This window comes from Tiliqua scincoides, chromosome 1, assembly GCF_035046505.1.
Source record: "Tiliqua scincoides isolate rTilSci1 chromosome 1, rTilSci1.hap2, whole genome shotgun sequence".
In the NCBI taxonomy this organism is placed as follows: Eukaryota; Metazoa; Chordata; class Lepidosauria; order Squamata; family Scincidae; genus Tiliqua; species Tiliqua scincoides.
The window spans coordinates 179,856,430-179,872,896 of NC_089821.1; the positions used below are offsets into that span (position 1 = coordinate 179,856,430).

The window sequence follows — 16,467 nt, forward strand, 5'->3', positions numbered from 1 at the left end:
CAGTTTTTTTCCTGCTCTATAGGGCTTGTGAGCAGAGTAAACAGGTCTTTCTCCAGATCTAATTGCATGTCCAGGGTTAGGCCTATTATTCAGGTGGCAAATGTTGGTGTACCATGAAAAGTTACCCATTGTCAGGTATTAGTTCATGGCTATATCTTACCACCATGGGGGTTCCTATTTGGATTTTTTTTTTTTGCCTCAGGCACTGTTTCTGCCTACTTCCCAAAAATCATTTCTCTTGTGTCAAGTGGAATGTGGGGTTTGGGGGAAGGGGGGTTAACACTGGCAGAAGCTATAAAACCTGAAAAAACAATTAAATAACTGTCAAAACACAAAGTTTGCAACACCCCACATAGTGGCTAGCTTGAAGTCTGTTAGTAATTTGCAGGAAAGGGTACTAACAAATGCAATAATGATCTGTATGCTTTGTATCTGTATGCATTAAAATGCACATGCTGGTACAGATTTTCTGGTATATGTCTCCTTTGGGCTACTTAACATCTTTATTTTTTCTTGTTTTTCCCTGTCTAAAGCAACTGACAACCAGTTTTCCCTATTTTTTCTTGTTTTTCCCTGTCTAAAGCAACTGACAACCAGTTTACCATTTTGATGGTCCTAAGAATGAATATTTAGGATGCACAAGCACGTGCCTTATGTTCAACAGCATGAAAAAGTGCCTATGGTCATTCTGAACTTGAGTTCCTTATCAAAGCTTATGGCAGGAAATGAAGGAAAAGGGCCATTTCATGGGGATCTGGATCCTCTTGAATGGTCAAACGTATTTTAAAAAGAACTTCACTGCCTTGAAAAGTGTGGATGTATGAAATCAGAAAGCTTCCTAGCAAGTATTACATAATACAGGATGTAAAAGGATTTTCTAAATTCAGTGTTTATTCTAAGCAGTGAATACTGTTATAAAAGCCTACCTTTTGCATCCAGCTATTTGAGGTGGTGTTAATGGTAGTGTAGTATTTGCATATGGGAGGGGAAATCTTTACAGTTTTCCAAGTATTGAAGCTGGGGCTAGCCTGTCTTATTGCCCACTTGTGTTAATGTAAATAAGCTGTGTAGATATTCCTACCAGTTTATCAAACGTTGGAGAAAGAAAGAGGGCAAGGAAATGGAGGGTAATGATGAAGAAAATTAAAACTGCCCATAAAGGTTTTTACTACAGTGTTGCAAGTATTTCTGGAAAGGGGAGCATGTCCCTTAAGGTTCCTAATATGACAAGGGTATTTGAAGTGGAAAGAATCTGCTTGCGAAATCAGTGCAAGGGAAATTACTTTGCATGTGGAGGAAAAAATTCTGTCCTCAAAAGAAATACTAAGTGCCATTTTAGTCTGATAGCTGCAGTTTGATCAGCATCAATCAAAGGAATAAAACATCAGTTTTGCTTTCCCAGTCAGACTTGGGCTAGTGAGCAAAAACAGCATTAGGAAAGGAAGGAGGAAAAAAAAGATTTGTTTAACACTAACTGGTCTATATGTATCAATATGTGAAGTAACAGCAGATTAGTGTGTGAGTCACTAATTTAAATATGCAAAATGTCAGGAACATGTAGGACTAAAAAAAAGCAGCTTGTAAGCTCAGTACCAAGTATACAGACAAGCAGGCAGGCACATGTGCACACGCGCGCACACACACACACGCACACACACTCTTTGATTTGTTGGTTGCAATTTGACAAGTTGGGAAACAAGAATGGTAACACATCAGCACAAAAACCCCAAACAGGAATGAGTTGCTTTGCTCACTGTGATTTCTTATTTAACCCCTCCCCCATATTTGATCTCTTTTCCCCAATGCCCCTCAAGCCCACTTACTATCAGCAAATCAGCGAAAGCCACAATCGGACTATCAATGCCAATTCTCCAGGCTCCTGCTCTGTATGACTACTAAGGTGTTGAACAGCATGCACAATTTGTTTATAGTCCACTTCTGCATAGTCTTTTAAAATAAGAAGCTAGCAGGGAAAAAGGAGTGAAACATTAGCCAAGAGCTTTCAAACACAGATGGCTGAGAGGCAATGAGCTCCTAGCAGAAGAGATGGGATGACAGACTTTCGGTTCAAGTGCAGTCACGCCGAACAGACTTCTTTCTCCAAAGGTGTCCAAAAGCTCTCCAATTCTTACCACAGTGGCTCTACAAGGCATATCCAGGCGATGCAATCGGTTTAAGGCCAAAACTACTTCCTTTAGCAACGTTAGTGGGAGTGCAATAAGATGCAGCAGCATTTTAAACCAAGGCTCAAAGGGAGGCTATTTTATAGCCACTTCCATCCTGAAAGAGAAGCTACACTGTTATTTGTGTGGTTCTCATCTGCACCAAATGCCACTTTTAACATTCAAGTTTTGCTTTCCAGAGAGACTGTAACATGGTAAGAACGATCCACCTACCTGCAGAACCAGACACAAAAAATGCACTCAAGCCTCCCGCCCTGGGGAATTACACTTAACCACATTCAAAATTCAGCTTGTGCATCGAAACCGTACCAATTTATGAAAAGCCTGTTTGAAGTCTTCATTGGACATGGTGTAGATGATGGGGTTAATCAAAGAGTTAAGATATCCCAACCAATTGAAGAAGTCAAAGATGGCCATGTGGAACCAGCAAGCATCTTTACAAATAGGCAACACCAACGTGATGATGAAGAAGGGCAGCCAACACACAATGAAGGCTCCTAGAATAATCCCTAAAGTCTTGGTAGCTTTGCGCTCTCTGGCAGCCGTCAGCTTCTTTTTTTCCAGTAAGGCATCCGACACCTTCACTTTGACCTGGTTCATATACACAGGAGATCCGGTTTCGCTGGACGCCTCCGAGGCCTTACAGTTTATGGAGGTGACAGATGATGTTGACCCTGGGGAATCCGTTATCAAGTGAGCTCTGGTTAACCTTTTGCCTGTGTTCTTTGGCGTCTGTTTCAAAATTCGAGATCGAGCTTCCACATAGATCCTTCCATAAAGGATAATCAACAGCAAGGTGGGGAAGTAGAAGGCCCCCACCGTGGAATAGATGGTGTACAGAATGTGATCGGAGTTCACCACGCAGTCAGCCACCTCTTCGGCTTTTGACTGGCGCCAGAACAAGGGAGGCATCGAGATGGAGATAGAGAAGACCCACACCAAGGCGATCATGCCGGCTGCCCTCTTGGGAGTCCTTTTGATGGCGTACTCGACAGCATCTGTGATGGCCCAATACCTGTCCAGGGCGATCACACACAGGTGGAGAATGGAAGCAGTGCAACAAGTGATATCCGAAGAGAGCCAGAAGTCGCAGACAATTTGGCCCAGGGTCCACTTCCCTGTCACAGTGTACATGGTGCTGATGGGCATGACGAGGATGGACACCAGCAGGTCGGTGACCGCCAAGGAGGCAATGAGATAGTTGGCCGGGGTGTGGAGCTTCCGGGTCTGGTAGACGGTGGCAATGACAAAGGCGTTGGACAGCATGGTGGCCAAGGTGATGAGGGCCAAGAGGACGGTGAGGACGATCTTCCAGGAGAGTGGGGTGGCATCCTGATAGGCAGCACTTTCTTGGACACTGCAGTTCCGGGCGTGCAGAGAGTCATTGGTGTGCAAGACACTCAGGCTGTCCAGGGCGTCCTGGCAGGGTCTGGGCTGCTCCATCCCTCTCCAGCTGCCCGGCTCAGCGAGCCCAGGCCAGCAGCGCCCTTGGGGTGGCGCGCCACATCTCCGGAGAAGCGCAGGAGGGAGAGAGAGGGGCAGGCGGGGGGAGCAGGTGCGCGCGCCGCCCGGGGCTCACCCAATGGGGACGCCTCCCGCGCCCGGGCAGCCCATGGCTCGCGCCGCGCCACCCACCTTCCTCTCAGCACGTGCCGACTTCCAAGCCAGGCAGGCTTCCCAGCCAGCCACCGCGGTCCGCGCCCAGGTGCAGCCGGGGACGCATTTCCCCCCAGGAGGAGGGACACGCGGGGGTCTTCTGAGCAGGCTCGAGGGCGCGCCCGGTCCCTGGGCTGCCGAGCGCGAGGCGGAGCTGCTGCTGCTGCTGCTGCCGCCGCCGGGCTGAGAACTTTTACAGCGGGCGGGCTGCGCGCATGTACGGAGGTAGGCAAGGTCCCCTCGTGCAGGGGCTCAAGCAGCCCCGGGCACCGTCTCGCAGCCGACGCCAGAGCAAAAGGCGCGCGCCTCCTGCAGCTTCTGCTCTATATAGGCTGCGCCCGCCACTTTCCCTCCTCTCGGCGCCAGCCCGCCGAGGCAACTCGTGGCTGCACGAACTCAGCGCCGGCTCCCGGCCACCGCCGCCCCGCCCCCGCCTGCCCCACAGGATCCCGCCGGGTCCTAACGCCCGCGCATCAGCCGGCGGCCGGCCACCCTGGACGTCCCACCCGGAATGAATGAATGAATGAACGAATCGCTCTCCGCCCACGGAGTTCCCCGAGTTCGCTTCTTGGGCTGGCGCCGGCTGCGCTTTTCTCCTCTCCTCGCTCTGTAGAGAAGCGGGAGTGGCACAGCCTGGCAAACAGCGAGATGATGGAGGAGGAGCAGGTATGGCAAGCCAACAGCGCCGGCAGCCTGAGAGCCCGGTCCTATGCATGTCTACTCAGAGGTAAGTCCCATTAGAGTCAGTGGGGCTTACTCCCAGGAAAGTGGGGATGGGATTGTAGTCTAAGGCTGCAATCCTAAACACACTTTCCTGGGAGTAAGCCCCACTGAACATAATGGTACTTACTTCTGAGTGTACATGCATAGGATTGGCCTCTGAGGCTGCCATCCTAGCCACACTTACCTAGGAGTAAGCCCTATTGACTATAATGGAACTTACTTCTGAGTAGACATGCAGTAGGCTTGGGCTCTGAGTTCGCTTGGGAGGCTGGAAAAAGGGCTGGGGCGCATTGAAGGACTGCGGGTCTGATGATGATAACATCTAATAGCTATCAATGCGGGGCAGAGCCTCCGTGTTCTCAGACCTCATGTCATTTTTAATAGCAGGAGTTTGGGGGAGGAGGGCAAACACCTGGGGAAGACTTTGGTCTGCAAGCCCTGAAAGCTTGTGGGCTTTCCGGAAACATCTGCTCCGGCATTGCTGGAATGAGATCAGGCTGCCGGATTAGGGCTGCAAGCCTCTACACCCTTTCCTGGGAGTAAGTCCCATTGAAGAGAATGAGACTTACTTCTGAGTAGACATGCATAGGATTGTGCCCTAGATCAGTCGCTTCTAGTCGGGCTGCTCTTGCGATCTTATGCAAAGGCGCAGACCAAGTAGGATTGCTCATTTTTCCTGCCGATCTGCAGTCCAGTTAAGTTAGTTTTGTGCTTTGATTTCCAAGCCAACTTTGCCCTATTGACTGCAATCCTATGCGCACTTTCCTGGAGTAAGCCCCATTGAGCCAACGGGTCTTATTTCTGAGTAGACATGCTCAGGGTAGGATAGTAGACATGCTTAGGTTAGGATTGCACCCTAAAGCGCTTCATATCCAAGTACACCTGCTTTTAACGGGGTTGCGTTGCAGTCATCACAGCGCTGCTTCCGCTGGCTTCTTTGCTTGGCATTTCTGAATGAGAGTTCTGAGAAACGCAGTTCTCCCCCCTAGTTGGTGTCATCTGCTTAACTGAGCTGAAGCTGCCTCATCACCTCCTGGAAGGTTTGAACTCAAGCCTCCTGCGAGTGTGCAGGCATCTCTCCTTGTACGGGTCAGTGTGGCTGATTGGCATTTGTCTCAGAAAAGGGGATCAATAATGCAGGGCTTTCTCAGCCAAGCCCCCAATGCCTCCTTGCAAATCCTCATTAGTCTGACAGCTCAGCTGAGCCCTATTAATGGACATCAATAACAAGCACGCTTACAAGGCAGGCAGTCCCATTGAACTTAGGGGAACTTCTGAATAAAAAGAATGTTTAGGATCGGGTTGCATTTAGGATCTCAACCTGACTCACAGCCCAATCCTAGGCATGTCTACTTAGAAGTAAGTCGCATTGTGTCCACTTCCAGGTAAGTGTGGATAGGATTGCAGCCTCAGAGACGAGTGGCACTGCCGTTGCTGAACGGTAATAGTTTTCTCTCATATTTCTCTCATCATCATCATCATCTAAAGGTGGTTTACAATGGACGTAAAAACAATTCACAGTTTAAACAATCTGCACCGTAACCTGCAGACCGATTCCACTCTGGTGTACTTGTAAGTAAGAGCCCAGTCCTAGGCATGTGTACTCAGAAGTTCCATTATAATCTATGGGGCTTACTTCCAAGTAAATGTGGATGGGATTGTAGTCTAGGAGCCCAATCCTAGGCATGACTACTCAGTTCTGATTATTATAGTCAGTGAGACCTACTTCCAAATAAGTGTGGCTAGGATTGCAGCCTAAGTCCCTCAGCGTCCAGCGAGGCTTACTTCCAGACAAGCGCGCCCCGGATCGCAGTGTGGGTTCCTGCCAGGCGTCTCTCCAAAGGGTCACACTGGACCCCGTAGCGTTCTCTCCTCGCTTAAGCCTTTATCTGGGCGCATCCATATTACACGTCCTCTGGAAGATCTACAGACAGGTAAAAGCAGGGGGGTCTCTTGGGGAGGGACGGGAAGTCACTGCGAGGAAAGGGAACAAAACAGTGGGGGGGTGACTTGGGGGATCACCTCAACTACGGTGCGCGCGGCAGAAGCAGAGAGAGGACTGCTCGCCTGCAGCATTTGGCTGGGCTTTTATTGAACTGGGCATCCGATCCGATGCGATCCAGGCAGTGAACGCCTGGGCGAAAAGAATCCCCAGCCTGCCTTTAGCACTTCGCCTGCCGGAATCCCCCTGGCCGGCAGGGAACCAGCTGGGCAGGGCAGGGCAGGGCAGGGCAGGAAAACCTCCTGCTTGGAGCTGGGCAGCCTTGAAGAACCCAAGCTGTGCTTTGACCCGTTGATTATGGGAGCTTAAAGTCTTCAGCGCGATCGTCAAAGCGTTACTATCCTGTCGTTTGTAACCGCGGCGGCTCCTGTGTGCTTTGGTACCGCCCCACTTGTCGCTGGTTTCCTCGGAGGTAACATCCACTGAGTGGAAGGGGATTGACTCTCAGCACGGGACTGTTGCCTCCATTCTCTTCTCACTCTGGGGGAAGTGGAGATCCTAGGGTGGTGAGCCCCCCTTCCTGGGCTGGGTGTATATGCGGTATATGCAAGCTCCTTCTCACTGTCTTTGCAGGGTGGCACCCAGTGGGTGCTTACTAGGCTACCTACAGAGGGGCTGACTCAGGGCTGCAGATAGAGGGGAGCCAGTTTGCCCACCCTCACATTTATGGGTCTGTGATGCTGCTCTATACTCATCCTTTAATTTTACACACCAGTATATATACCCATAATTGCCTACCCTGAAAAAATAATCACCCACCCACGTCTAAAATCCTGACTATGGGCCTGGGGCTTGACTCCTGTGCCTTCTTTTCCCCTCTCACCCCTTGGGTGGGGAGGGTTGCTCATTTTTAGCAAGGTCCCTGTAAGTCACCTTTAATTGCTCCTTGGCTAGTCTTTGAAGAAGGAATAAGCAAAAGGTTCCCCCCTTCTTCCCCCCCCCCAATTGCAACGCTTCCATGGGAGCAAGTGATCCATTGTGCTGCATTGGCAAAGGATTGATCCTGACCCAAATCAAACTCTTGCCCCTAAGATTGTTGCCACAAAGTGTACACCCAGCAGGGAGCTGCTACTGCCAGTCAGGCATCATACACTGGGTTTGATGCATTCACACATCACATGTTCAGAGGCACACTTACACAACTTCTTAAAACTTCGCCTACAAAGATTCTTATGAAGAACGGGTCCTTCCTGCCACTGGGATGTTGCTGGCAACCTTCAGTCTTGAAAGACTATGGTATCGCGCTCTGAATGGTGGTTCTGGAACAGCGTCTAGTGTGGCTGAAAAGGCCAATTCGAGAGTGACAATCCCTTCCACACTGGGAGCAAATGTGGTCTGTCCCTGGTCTGTCTCCCTGGCTATGGGCCTTCCTTCTTTGCCTCTTTGCCTCAGACTGTTGGCCAAGTGTCTCTTCAAACTGGGAAAGGCCATGCTGCACAGCCTGCCTCCGAGTGGGCCGCTCAGAGGCCAGGGTTTCCCACCTGTTGAGGTCCACGCCTAAGGCCTTCAGATCCCTCTTGAGGATGTCCTTGTATCACAGATGTGGTCTACCTGTAGGGCACTTTCCTTGCACGAGTTCTCCATAGAGGAGATCTTTTGGGATCCGGCCATCATCCATTCTCATGACATGACCGAGCCAACGCAGGCGTCTCTGTTTCAGCAGTGCATACATGCTAGGGATTCCAGCACGTTCCAGGAGTCCATGACTCGCTGCAGTATAGAAGTGTACTCAGGATGCAAGCTCTGTAGACCTGGATCTTGGTATGTTCTGTCAGCTTCTTGTTGGACCAGACACTCTTTGTGAGTCTGGAAAACGTGGTAGCTGCTTTACCGATGCGTTTGTTTAGCTCGGTATCGAGAGAAAGAGTGTCGGAGATCGTTGAGCCAAGGTACACAAAGTCATGGACAACCTCCAGTTCATGCGCAGAGATTGTAATGCAGGGAGGTGAGTCCACATCCTGAACCATGACCTGTGTTTTCTTCAGGCTGATTGTCAGTCCAAAATCTTGGCAGGCCTTGCTAAAACAATCCATGAGCTGCTGGAGATCTTTGGCAGAGTGGGTAGTGACAGCTGAATCGTCGGCAAAGAGGAAGTCACGCAGACATTTCAGCTGGACTTTGGACTTTGCTCCACTGTGATACGTGTGTGATTTTCACCATCTTCAAATGAGTGGGACACAGCAGTGCCCTTAGGTTTGAGGAGATCTACCAGCATCAGTGTAAGACTTCCGTCAGATGTGCCCTTGAAGTTCCTTAGATCATGTCAGAGAACCAACCACACTCACGGAAGTCTCTGTCAGGGTGGCAGGAAACACTTCTGGGCCCTGCCTATTGGGCTTGTCCCTGACTCTCCATTCTGTCCTTTAGTGGGTTGCTGGTTTTGCCCAAAAGGCCTGGGGCCACCATTTCATCTCTTCTAAAATTCAGTTCCTTTTGGAATGCACACCAAATGCGCTTGAACCAGTTTAGACTGGTTGATTTCATCAGCACTAAATATCCACCAGCTCAGTCACTCTGACTTCACCCGTTCATTCTGAATGAACATCCATGAACCACTTAAATCAGCACATATGCTCTTGAATGGGTGTGAGTTGAAATCCCGAAGTTGCCTACACAGTTTCATTTTAAGCCACTGGCATTGCTCCAAACCAAGTGATTTGAGGATTGAGTCCTCCCATGTTGCTGGGTACCCTGTTGGTTCCAGCAGAACCAGCAGCAGGCATGTTTGGAGCTGCAGCAATAGTCCCAAATGAGAGCTGACCTTTCAGCCCAAAGCATAAGAAGCTAGTCTCATTGAGAAGTGAAACTCACTTCTATGTAAGGACAATCAGTGTACTTAAAATCCCCACCTACATATAGTAATCTGAAGCTTGCAGCTGATGTCCACTCCCACTGCTCTGTTTTTCTAGGGTGGATGTTATCTGGAAGTTTGTTTGCACACCGTCCAATGAACACTCGAGACAACAGATATGAGAGAAAGGGCCACTTTATTAGCAGTTACAACTGAAGGGGAGGCTGAGACCTGCAGTTGCAGAGGCAGCGAAGCCCCCTGTGGTGCAGAGGCAGGACCACTGGGCGGTACCAGAAACACATCTGCACCCAGGCTACCATGCACCCGACTCCAAGCCACGCCCCATTCCTAGGCGGCGCAGCTCATCCAGGTCTGTCCCTTAAGGGGAAGGCAGCCGGACCATGGGCTGTGCCGCCTCGAGCTGCTGAGCCTCTGAGGCGGACCCCGTGGTCCCGGCCAGGGCCCCTTCTATGTCCTCACGCCACTGAGCCCCTGAGGACTGCAGTTGGGTTCTGCCCTGCCTATGGCGCCTGAAGGTGCATGCTAAAGTCCATTTCACACCTCCTAACCTGCACCACCTGCCCTCTTAAAGTGACCGATGATAGTTGGAAGGGGAGAAAACCCCTTGCCCCTGACAGTCTGGGGTAGGCAAAAAAACTACCTGCCATCAGCCAATTCTGGCGGGCAGCAAAAAATTCCTACCCGGACCCAAACGGCAGCCAGTAAAACTCAGACTGCCAGAAGGGCGGGCAGGTGGGTGTCCACACAGCCCCCACATGTGAAGGAGGAAGAGGGCTGGGTGCTGTGCCCTTAAAACGCCTCTGCATCCGCCCAGCTCCAGTCCTCCTCCAATCCCCTCACGGGGGGAGGAGACTCTTGTATTCCAGGCCAGGCTAAACAAACCCCGATCACCTTGCTGTAAGGTGGGGGGCAAGCTAAGGCAAGCTAAAGCAGCTTAAATTAGCAAACTAAGGCAAGCTAAGCTAAGCTAAGGCAGCTTAAATTAAGGCTGATGCCTTCAGCAAAACAGTGGGTGCATGGTGGGGGCAAGGAGTCTGCTCTGGATCTGGAGGAAAGGCTTAACCAAGTTCTCTGAGGTTTAAAGCAGTTCATGGGGAACTGTCCAGCAAACAGACATCCTGAAAAGTGAGCCCAAGCTTTTTTGTCTGCTACTGAATCATTAATCTTCTAGATTCCATCTGCCTTTCAATACGACCTGAACATTCTAACTGAAGCTGCAAAGCTCTGCTTTCAAAAGGGCCAATCCAATTGTCATGGAGTTAGGAAGGCTATGGGATTCCAGCTTTCTAGGGCCCCAAAGAGTTTTCAGTTTAATGGGGATATGCTTGAGAGTAGCAAACATCTTCTCTCTCTTCCCCTATAAAACATGCCACACTTTCCTAGTATAATAAACACATCTGAGGTTATGCAAGGTTGCTTAGTGTCCTCGCAAATTTGAACTATTAGGTGTCTCTTTTCAGTACCGGCATTACATGAGAACTGTGATTTTTAAATGGAACCGGTGTAATGGAGTTGTTTCTATTAAATTCATCTCATAGCACTTTCAACTTCCCATCCTGGCTAATGCTGTGCAGCCCTAGCCTTGTTCTTCTCACATGTAACATGCCACTATCACTGTCTGCTTTACAAAATGTGACAGCTGAAATGACTATAGAGAACATATTTTAAAGGTGAATGTGAAAGTCCATAATACCATATTGCATTTTAAAATTGTTGTCAACAATTAACCCATAGCAGAATAACAATGGTGAGCTAGAAAGATGTGCTATGCATTACTGAATTCCCTCTATGAACATATACTAAAGTACACAACTTGACGAAAAAGAAAAAAGGAAATAATCTCAAAGGCTATTTGTGAAGAAAACTCCTGGATTAAAATTTGAACAAAATGCGTATGTCTAAATTTTTCTTGCTTCAGTAACTCAGTGAATGTGAACTACTGTAAAACTAACTGAGAGCTTGTGTTGTGCAGTGGATCACATGTTGGAATTGGACCTGCCTGTGCTGGATTACACCCATTCACCTATTAAACAGGCAGCCCAATCCTAACTAGCACTGGTGCAGTGGGGCCACATGGCCTCTGCTGTATCTCAGTTTTCATTAGGAGCAGGCTGGAGGTCTCTCTGTGGTAAGGGGATATTTTTTCCCTTACCCCAAGTAATGCCCAATGGGGCTACATGAATCTGCACCAGCTAATTCACTGATGCAAATCCGGGCAGTCCCATGTAAGGCTGCCAGGCCCAGGATGGGGGTTAGGATATGGCGAAGGTCTCCTCCACTGATCCGGCCCCTCCTGGGCCTATCCCACCCTCTGTTCCACCTTTCCCCATTTTACCCTTCCTTGCCTTCTTTCCTAGCCTCTCCCACCATACCCTCCCAGCCCCTGTGGCACTCGACATTTTCCTTATCTCCATCAAAGGCTGGGAATGCATCATCATTGGAATGGTGCAGGACTTTCTGCCAGCATGGCTTATTCTATAGTGCTTTACAGCATGTTTCTGACACTCTAGGCCAGTGCAAAGACCACTACACCAGCTGACCAGGATGTTAGGATTGCTGTTACTTGGGGCAATCACCAAGTCTAAACTTTAAAGCCGATTTCAGGACTGAGCCCTAGTTTAAATTCTGAAAACTGAACTTTACCAAAGAGCCCAATCCTATGCATGCCTACTCAGACATAAGTTCCATTGTATTCAATTGAGCTTACTCCCAGGTAAGTGTGGATAGTATTGCAGCCAAAATGTGACAGCCTTTACTGAGAAATAATAAGGGTTTGTAGACTACCCCGGACAATCTTCAGTTCACACTTGATCCTTTTGATGTGACTACAGTATAAATATTAAATAAGACTCAAAACAAAAAATCTCTGTGCCCTAGTTCAACAGAAGAGATACATTTTCAAAAATAATTTCAAAATGGTATTTTAAAACATATTTTACTCATGGACCCAATAATATTTTAATAAAATAAAAACTTTTTTCTAAAACTCAAATTACATCTGAATCTCCAAATACTTTAAAATATGCAGCCTCCATCAATACACATTTGAGAAATGTCATCTGTTACTGCTTCAGGCCATATTTTACCTTAGTAGTAGGAAGTTCTGGCAGAGGGTTAATTTGTCCCTGAATCTTTCACAGCAAGGAAGATTTCAGAAGTGGAAATTTAGTAATCTATAATAAATATCTCAGAATTGTTAAAACAAGATCAAAGTAACAGGAAAAATATTGGTATCTCATGCGGAACAAATAAATTCTGGTGTTTTTCTTCAATTACAGGAGCAATTGTTTATTTGACTAGATATTGCAGCTGTCAGCTGCTGTTTGCATAGCAAAAAAATCAAGTACAACAGGACAGACTTGCACATTCATGAACCTGGAGAGCTGATCAATATTAACTGTGAATGAAAGAATCCCCTGCATTACAGAAAAGCTGCTATTATGTGTATGCTTCCAGGCACTTAATGACTTAAGGTTCACCCTAAACAGACATGCTTCCAAATATGCTCAATTTCAGCTCAACATTAAATAATTTTGGTCCCACTTTAAGAGGCTATCTAGAATAATCGTCATGAAAAGTGCCTAATCTTCATGTCACTCTGTGGCCATGCATTAGCAATCGGATATAGTCAAGGGTCAGTCAGGTAGGGTGCTGGCCAAGGACCCATGCCCACCCAGCTGGGCTAATCCCTGAATTTTCAGTGCAGGTGGCAGTGCAACATACACCATCAGGGGACAGTGGGGACACCATGGGGAGCAGGACTGCCAGCAACCTGATGACTGTACTATTAGCAGCCCTGCACATACATTACAGTCACACGTAGAATACGGGCAGCCCAATCCTAGTCTGCTCTGGAACCTGGCTGGCTGGTCTTTGCAATATTGAGCACAAGGTTGGAGCTTACTGTGGTTGGCAGGGGCAAGGGGAATTAATTCCCCTTACCCTGGGTAACATGACAGCAGCCCCAATGGGGCTACTTGAATCTGCACCGCCCAAATCAGCAGCACAGATCCGAGCAGCCCAAGGTTGTGCCGGGTCACCTAGGAGTGGGGTTAGAATCCAGCCTAAGTGCTGGAGCTTCACCCCACCCCCTGCCCAGCCTCGGGCTGCCCATGGGCCCTGCCTGCCCTCCCTGGGAGGGCCCCATTCCACCCTTTTTGCTTACTCCCCAGACTCCTGCGCCAGCTGGTGCGAACTCACTGCTCTCATGGCACAACAGTGCCATATTTGCCCCTTCCAACTCCTGAAGTTTGCCCTCCCAACACCTCCAGGGCAGAGCAAGAGACTGTGCTGGTCCAAGGGTGGTTCAGGATTGCACTCTGCATGTTTCACAGACAAGTCTCAGTCTTGCGCTAACACACTTCCTTCCTTATGCTTTGGAAGCCCCGTCCCAATGAATTAAATATTTATCTGAAGCAAAGAACACTGTACATGGGGAGAGATCCTCCCATGATTAGAGATGCCAGATGCCCAGCATCCCTAATCATGGGAAAGAATTCTCCCCATGGAGAGCATTTGTTGTTGCAGAAAAAAAATGCTCTTCATGGAAGCATGGTGGTAGAACTACAGAGCACGGTGGCAGAAACAAGGCCCAGTGGTGATAAAACTTATTAGTACATTCACATGTGTTCTGTAAGGTTGGACAGATCCGAAGAGGACTACAAACTCACAAATTTCAAGTGGAGCCCTTTCAAATTTTTTGACAAAATTATTCAGTGTATGTGGAATTGAGTATATAAGAGAGCAGCCAGAATAATTATCTGAAGAGGCTCAAGCCCCAATCCTAATTTTTGCAATGCGGAGGCCCCAACAAAACACACAATGCATCCTATGGTATGGGGATATCTGACCAGATAGCCTGGGAGAGATAAATGAAAATATTTAATTCCTTTTCCAAACTTGGTCTAGAGAACTTATGCCCACTTTCAGCTAATTAGTTCCCCTCTTCACTCAAAATAGCCCTAATCCTACAGAAAGCACTGTTGGATCCCACCACTAGGATAGCTTGCCTGTTCAACCTGCAGAGTTCCTGCTTCCTCCACTCTCCCACCAGTAGCTTCTCCAGCCACCACAGCAACACCTTGGTTTTCAGCAGATCTTGGGCATGGCAGCCACACACCAGTCTCCAGCAGTCTCTGTTTCAGCAGTCCCCATTCCAGCAATCCTTAGTATTCTGTTCACCCAGCCATCTGTCAACCAGTCAGTCAGTCCATTGATCAGTCAGCAGATCCTGCAGTCTGTCAGCCAGTCCAACCTGTTTGTCTTCAGGTTGCTTCTCCCTACCATAGCATGCAGCGCTCACCTTTTAGGCATTTCATTTTGTTTAACCTTTATTGGCATAAAGCTTTTAGCTGCCTGCTATAGTATCCAACTTTCCATCACTGGTGCAGCTGCAATGCAGCCCAGAGGTAAGAGAACCAAAATTCTCTGATCTTGAGGATGTCTCTGTGACTGTTTCCCCACCAAAAGATGCAGTGCATGCCCAATCGGCATAGCTGCACCAGCACTGGAAAATTGGATAGGATTGGGCCCTCAGTCTGGTATGCTAATTGGGCAAGAACACAGTGGGAATTACTTCCATGCATAGGATTGTGCTGTTTGTAATAGGAGAGTTTTATGCTCAGAATAATCCTTGTCCTTTATGTCCCTTTGCCTACTTTTTGTGGGGCCTTTCTAAGGGATTATTTGATTGTACAATAAACATATAGTTACAACTCAGCTGTTTGAGGGAAACTGAAAGTCTTTCCCTTAGCTAGCATATCTATTGTGGAGGAAAAATTGCATTTTCTAGGCATGCAAAAATCCATATGCTGTCACTGGAGAAATGCTATTTCCTTTCTCAGTCAGTGTATCAGTTGCAGCAATGAGTGCAGCATGGGGAATGTGGTTGCATGAGCATTGCTTAAACTACTGGCTAGTGGCTTGTTACCATACTTGTTCAGAGACACTTATGTGAGTGCCAAACCATGCATACAAAAGAAAGAATGTTTGCTTTGTAAGCTCAGGCACCCACCCACCCCAGGAGGAGATGGGCATTAGTGAAAGATATTATTACTCAGATGGTTAAGCAGGAGGCATGTCAGGCCTGGGGTGAGGTTTCCACATCTGGTGAATGTCACTGTCACCGAGATCCAATTCACACCACCCCCTCCCAGCCCAATCCCTGCCCCGATCTGTCCCCACCGCCAGCAACACCACTCTGACAGCTGGTCTGTGTGGTGCTGGTACCAGCACATGGCCATCTAGTCTTTGGACCAGTGGTATTGTTTTGCAAACTGTTGGAGAGGCTGCTGCAATGGTGGACTGCACAGTATGCTCATGGACATCAGGATCCCTGAGCATACCATATGTATACAATTGGGTCATGACCTATTTTGAACCAGAACAAGATAACTAAATTAGGTGCTGAAGAGAGGGTAGAGGTCCTAAACGTCTCAAAAAGAACTTGATTGCTGTACACTTTTCATTATTGAAATTAGCAAGGAAATGGCATTGCTGGTAAGCCCTCCTTATCCACAGATTTGGGACCTGCTGGCTTGACTTATCCTGGGTCCTGACTCTCATCTGGAGGGCCTCACCAAACCTTCCAGATGCGACCAGAAGTGCCTTCTGGTCATGCCTGGGAGGTGTTGTAAGGTGTGGAGAGGTCACATGTGGCCTCCAAATGCCTCAGAAGACCTTCCAGAGGTTTCTGAAAAGCACTTCCCATTTTTCATCAAACCTGAAGTGACTCTCAAAAGCCTGTTGGAGGCTTTCTGAGGAGGCTGTTTGTGACCTCTGCGCACTTCAGAACACCTCTGGGCATGACTGGAAGGCACTTTCCAGAGGTTCTCTGGTGGCCCCACCTGTGGATTCGAGGGGCCAACCTGTAGTGCAAGGTTTGATGAAAGGTTTGCGCTCATTTTCCTTTTGCTAATCTAAATGGTCTCATTTTTCTCATGACTATGTTTTTGCCATGCCTGGCATATCTTGACAATCTATCAAGGAAGTGTCTTTTCTCTAGGACATTTCCACACAGCATGGAGGACGGAAGCAAGGGACAGGAAAAAAAAATCCTTTGTAATTTGGTTTGGACCTACTCTGTTTCTAGC

At 48.2% G+C, this 16,467-nt stretch overlaps 2 protein-coding genes across 2 annotated transcripts in view; one reads left to right on the plus strand and one right to left on the minus strand.

Moving 5' to 3' along the window:
- Positions 1-2,468: 2,468 nt before the first annotated feature.
- HTR1B (5-hydroxytryptamine receptor 1B) lies at positions 2,469-3,626 on the minus strand. Its single transcript, XM_066609662.1, has one exon. It carries the CDS (start codon positions 3,624-3,626, stop codon positions 2,469-2,471), a length of 1,158 nt encoding a protein of 385 aa, XP_066465759.1.
- Positions 3,627-4,358: 732 nt separating this feature from the next.
- The window catches only part of MEI4 (meiotic double-stranded break formation protein 4), a 173,403-nt gene continuing 161,294 nt past the window's right edge, over positions 4,359-16,467 (plus strand). Inside the window, exon 1 of the mRNA XM_066622710.1 lies at positions 4,359-4,566. Coding sequence (XP_066478807.1) covers positions 4,359-4,566 — 208 coding nt within the window. The remainder of the gene's footprint in view (positions 4,567-16,467) is intronic.